This window comes from Pteropus vampyrus, unplaced genomic scaffold, assembly GCF_000151845.1.
Source record: "Pteropus vampyrus isolate Shadow unplaced genomic scaffold, Pvam_2.0 Scaffold22, whole genome shotgun sequence".
NCBI classification, from domain to species: Eukaryota; Metazoa; Chordata; class Mammalia; order Chiroptera; family Pteropodidae; genus Pteropus; species Pteropus vampyrus.
In genome coordinates this window covers 14,496,438-14,501,989 of record NW_011888803.1, presented here as the reverse complement: position 1 = coordinate 14,501,989, position 5,552 = coordinate 14,496,438, and the positions used below count along the sequence as shown (strand labels likewise).

At 32.3% G+C, this 5,552-nt stretch overlaps 1 protein-coding gene across 2 annotated transcripts in view; it reads right to left on the bottom strand.

Annotated features, from left to right (window-relative positions):
- FNBP1L (formin binding protein 1 like) overlaps window positions 1-5,552 on the bottom strand; it is a 91,079-nt gene that overhangs the window by 24,746 nt on the left and 60,781 nt on the right. For both annotated transcript variants that reach the window (XM_023528120.1, XM_023528121.1), the window contains exon 6: window positions 3,985-4,089. In XM_023528120.1, coding sequence (XP_023383888.1) covers window positions 3,985-4,089 — 105 coding nt within the window. The remainder of the gene's footprint in view (window positions 1-3,984; window positions 4,090-5,552) is intronic.

Sequence of the window (5,552 nt, the reverse complement as noted above, 5' to 3'; positions counted from 1 at the left end):
AATAGTCCATTTAAATAAAGTTTCTCCTTATCAAATTAATTTATTTTGAGATCTGCAATTTCAGAAAAGAACTGTTTCCAGCATCATACAATAGCAAAACTGCTCCTGCTCCATAGCAAGATCCAAAGAAAAGGAGCAAGTCCGAGAACACAAAAAGGTGATCTCCAAATTGTTAAATTATTGTAATTAAAAAATTAAATAAATACATTATGCCTTAATCAGAATAGAAAAACAACATCAGGAATATTTTAAACACTTAAAAAGTTAGTAGTAAAACACTTCTTTAAGTTTGATACACTTATATCCAACTTAGAACTACTATAAAATCAAATAAAGATAAAAATATGATTTTTTTAAATTTTATAGTCAATGTCTAATATTTGCCAATTATTATTTGCCAATTATTATTATTTGCTGTATGTTAAGTGTATCCGCAAAAAGTAATGAATTGTCATGCATTTATTTTCTTATGCACATGGACGATGCCATGCAGCATGCCAACTACTCAGTTTTAAGTCCTGATAGGTCGAAGGGGCCTTTAGTGACATCTGCTCTCATTCCTTTCCAGTAGCAGAAGAGCTCTATCAGAAGAGGGTGCTGACCATCACTGGCATCTACATCACCCTGCTAGTGGTTGGCATCATACGTGTGGTGGCCTACTGCAATGATTTTTATCTCTATACAAAACCACAGGTACTTTAAGCAATGCTTATTTAGAATACAGTTCTGTTCATCTCGAGCTCTTGTGGAAATGCTTTTTAAATGAGTCATATTAGTATCATTTACATTGGTAAATGATATTAGAATACAAACAAATCGTTAATTTTAGATTTATTGGAGGGGAATCTAAAAAATTTCTCAATTGTTCTAAAGTAACAGGAAAAAAATAAAATAAAATAAAAATTGAGCTCAATTTTTCAGTGTTCCAAAAAATAAATCATGTTATATGAGAGTGCTCTGAAAATTGTAAAGCACATTGTGAATACACTTCATTATTCCAATTCCAGGTTCCACAAATGTTCCTGACCTTCTAACAGTAGGTCCACAGATTAGTTCCTCTGAACTCAGGAACATGCCCTATGAAAATACATAGAAGCCAAGATCTCACATAAGCCCACAAAAATCTATAGTGTTCTTGAAGCTTACAATAATCACTATGGAAACTAAACACCATAGCCCCAAGTACTTCTATAGAAAAATACATTTGAAGTTCTAACCTGGGACCCTAAATACACATTCACTCACTCCTTCCCCTTTTCTCTCTCCTCCTATAAACTATGATGAAATAGAGGATTCCAAATGATTCCCTATCTACAATGATTCTGTCAGGAGAAACTCCTATTGTTCCAAGTCACTGGCTATGATTTTCAAAGTCTGGGGCAAAGGTTCTAGCATGGTATGTAGGAGTATAAAGCTAGAAGCTAAAATAATGGAAGCCTCCCCTGGCATATTCTGGGCTTCACATTTACTACTTTCCTTTACTTTCTTTAAATAATGTATTAAATTTAAAATATTTTTAGTTGCGGTAATATATACATATAACATATAAAATGTATCATGTTAATTATTTTTAAGTGTATAGTTCAGTAATATTATGTATATTCACACTGTTGTGCAGCTGTCTTCCATTTCTTTAGGAAAAATTAGTAACTGACCTGCTCCCTCTTCACCTTTTTTAAGCTTTTATCAGTAGTTACTTGAAACTATTTTCTCTTCCCTCCCTACTTACTTACAACAGAATTCCTCAACTCTCCCATTCCTAAAAGCAAATCTTCAAAGTCTCCCTAATTCTCTTCTAACAGGGTTGCAAACAAATAAACATAAAAAGAAAGCTGTAAACATTAAAATTCTGAACAAGTTAGGTTACACTAACTATAAGGCGTTATATCTAGATTTCAAGATGTCTGACTAGTCTCTAAAGAAACCTCTGTAGACAAAATGAAAAAACAAGTTAAATAAAAGTCCAGCTAGAATTTCCTTAACTTGCCTAGTAATAAACTGTGCCTAGAACATAAATTTTGTATCTAATCAGTGTTTGATAAGTCAAGGAGTTCTTTAGGAACCAAGGCAACCAGCAAGGAGCTTTCCATGTACAAAATAGTGCTGTTTTCTTGTTTTGATCCTCATTGTGGTCCACGTTTCCATCAAGTAATAACACATTATGTGTATGTCAAGTAATAACACATTATGTGTATGATGACATATTAGGAAGGAAATTAATATAGATGACCAAAATCAGGATCCAACAATCTTAACAGTAGGATTAAATCTAATAATTGATACAGGTGTACATATGCGTTTAAAATAACAACAGTACAAATTCTGTCTCAGACACACATTCTCATACCATACAACATGTATGGTAAGACATGGGGATTTCATTTAACCATGAACTCAATAGGAGTCAATCCAAATGATGTGGTTGCCCAAAACGTTAATATACATTTAGGCTATATCATAACACTATCATAAATATAGTGTTCAAAACAAGAGAGGTAATCACATTTAGGATTGATCAGATTATACATGGATTATATCCAACTTGAGCTAACACTGTCTAAGTGGAATATTTATGAATTAAAGGGCATCAAAAGGAAAGTAGTCATAATGAAAGATAACTTTGAAGCTATTTCATATGCGGAATAGTTGAAGAAACACAGTATTTCATCTAGGAGTATATAATCTGCTACAAATATCTAAAAAGCTATTATAAGAAAAAATAAATTTAATATTTTTCTGATACCTCAAAGAAACTTAAAACTGAACACAAAAAGGAATGGAGTCAGTACATGGAAATGTTAAAGTTGATAAAAAAAAAAAAGAACAGACTATATGAAGACCATATAGAGGCATAAATCATAAAACTAGGGTAGACAATATATAAACATTACAAGTTATACCAGAAGAGCTTTAATTGTAACCTGAAATTTAAATGATTTTAGGGTCACTATTGTTTTTAATGTAAATGGAAGACAGAAAATAAATTACAGTCATCCCTTGAACAACACAGGTCCACTAACATGTGGTTTTTTTTTTTTTTGCCAATAAATACTGTAAATGTATTTTCCTAAAGATTTCTTTCACATTTCCTTTTCTCTAACTTACTTTACTGGCATACAGAACATACAAAAATCAACAACTTATGTTATCAGTAAGCTCCCAGTCAACAGCAGGCTATTAGTAGTTAAATTTTGGGGACGGCAAAAATTATATGCAGACTTCTGACTGTGTGGAAGTTGGCTCCCCCAACTGCGAGTTGTTCAAGGGTCAACTGTATTCTTCTCTTCCTTCTTACATTTTCTTGTTCTGATCCTACAGAGAATTCAAAATCCTAAGGAGAAAATACACTAATGGTGGGCCTTTGTATATACAAAAATGCAGAGTAAGTGTCACCTATATTTCAAAACTCCAACATTTCAGCAGTATCACTTTACCAAATGTTCCAAGATAAAGAGCATATGGCAGGGCAGAAGGAAAAGCTAATTAAGCAGCAGCCTAAGTTATAGAGATGATCCTACCAAGTGTTATGTTGTAGAATCTGGCCCGAAATCTGTTAATAAGTGACAAGAGGGTTCGGTTTTCCAAAATTAATGAATGAATGAACAAACAAACAGCTAATATGACATCTGACAGTTTTATCATATTTTCCTTCTGTAAAGTTGGGGAAGCACACCCAATCCCCATTTGCATAATCCATTAACACAACTTAGCCTTTATATTCTATTTTGGAATAGGATAGGAGCGCATTCTCAACAGCGACAAGGTCTTTCCTATGCATTTTGAATGAAATTAAAACATTACAGTAAATAAATTAACATATATTAATTACTTTCTCAGACCAATATGTGTAAGGTAAAGCATGCAAATATTTGTATATTTTAGATTTAGATACAGTGTATCTCTTGGGGATACAAACATTACAACTACTTTCCATATGCAAGTAATAATATTTTCATACCAAAGTCAGTTTGGATTATTTCTTACCTTTTCAACATCTGCCTTGGTTGCATTAGTATCATTATCCAATCTTTCATAACTCTGTTGTGCCTTTTCTGCCTCTCTACATTCTCTTTCAAATTTCTTTTTACTCTATTAAAACATCACAATGAGAAATAAAATTAGATTTATCTCATTAAAAAAACTTTAAAACATTGCCACTGTGTAGAATTGCACACTAAAAGTAAAACTTTTCTAAAGAAGAAATTTTACTATTACAATCATTTCAGGTGCCTTAGATATCAGACATTATAGACTGTGAAGAAAAAAAATCACAAGGATGACTGAATTAATGTTTATTATGTATCTCATCTCTTCTCAGTAAGAAAAAAACAATCACATATATTTTATAATTTTTTATTAAAAGCTCATCTTCAGCAGGACTTTTTAGGTTTGTTTGGTGTTTTTTGCTTATTTTGTTATGTTTATTTGATTAGCTGGTTGGTTTCAGCATTTGCTTGTTTTTATTTTTTTTGGTGGGATCCCAATGTAGCTTGGGATGTGGCTTTATGTTGCTTATTCCAGGTATCCCAGGAACACCAGTAGCCCAGAACCCAAGCCTTTTAAACATTTTTTTACTTAATTCAAACTACTATGACTTTGTATAAGCTATTTACAACTAAGCCATATTACTATACAGCCTATTTCTTTTCCTGCATACTTTTTGTATCCTGGAGCTAACGTCCTTTTTTTTTTTTTTTTTAATTTGCTTTGTTTTCAATGCACTTTTCTCTAATTCAATGCTAAAGTTTCCAAAGTTCTTTAAATCTCTCCTCAGTTAACTCAAACACATTCAAAATTCTATTATTTTCTTGAAATCTCTCCCAAAGGCTTTTGACCTGCTGAAATTTGGACAAGTTACCAAACTAGGCCTACTGCACAGCTGTTACCTTGGGATTTCCCTTCACCTCTCCCTTGATTCCAATCTCCTATTTCCAAATTCTAAGCCTTCCCCTTTTCTGGTTCATATCTTTATTTTGCTGAAACACATCCAGCAGTAGTTTCCTAAAAGAAGGTCTGCGGGAAATAGTTTTTTAAGTCTCCATGGCTGAAAATGTCTTTGCCATCACTTTTAATTGATAAAATTATCTTCCTTCAAAAATGTAAAAGCATGACTCCACCGTCTTCTAGCTTCCTTATTCTTTGCATAAAACATGTTTATTTTGTTTTGGTTTTCCTCTCTGGAGGCTGGTAGGATCTTCTCTCTCTCATAACTGTTCTAAAATTTCATGAAGTTATATCTTGCCATGAGTCCACTGTGCTAGGAACCTGAAAAGTTCTTTTCATCCGGAAACTCACGTGTTTCTGTTCTGGGGAAATTTTCTGGAATTGGTTTTATCTGTCCATGTTCTATATTTTCTCTTTTTAAACATGTTTCTTATTTTAAAAATGAACCTAAAGGATGAGCCCTCTTAATTTTCATATATTTTCTCTCATATTTTCGATCTGTCATTTTGCTCTACGTTCTGAGATTTCTTCAAATTACATTGTTTCTATTGAGTTTTTCATAAAGTTATTTTTTTCTTTATATGTTCTTTTTTAATAGTATCTTGTTC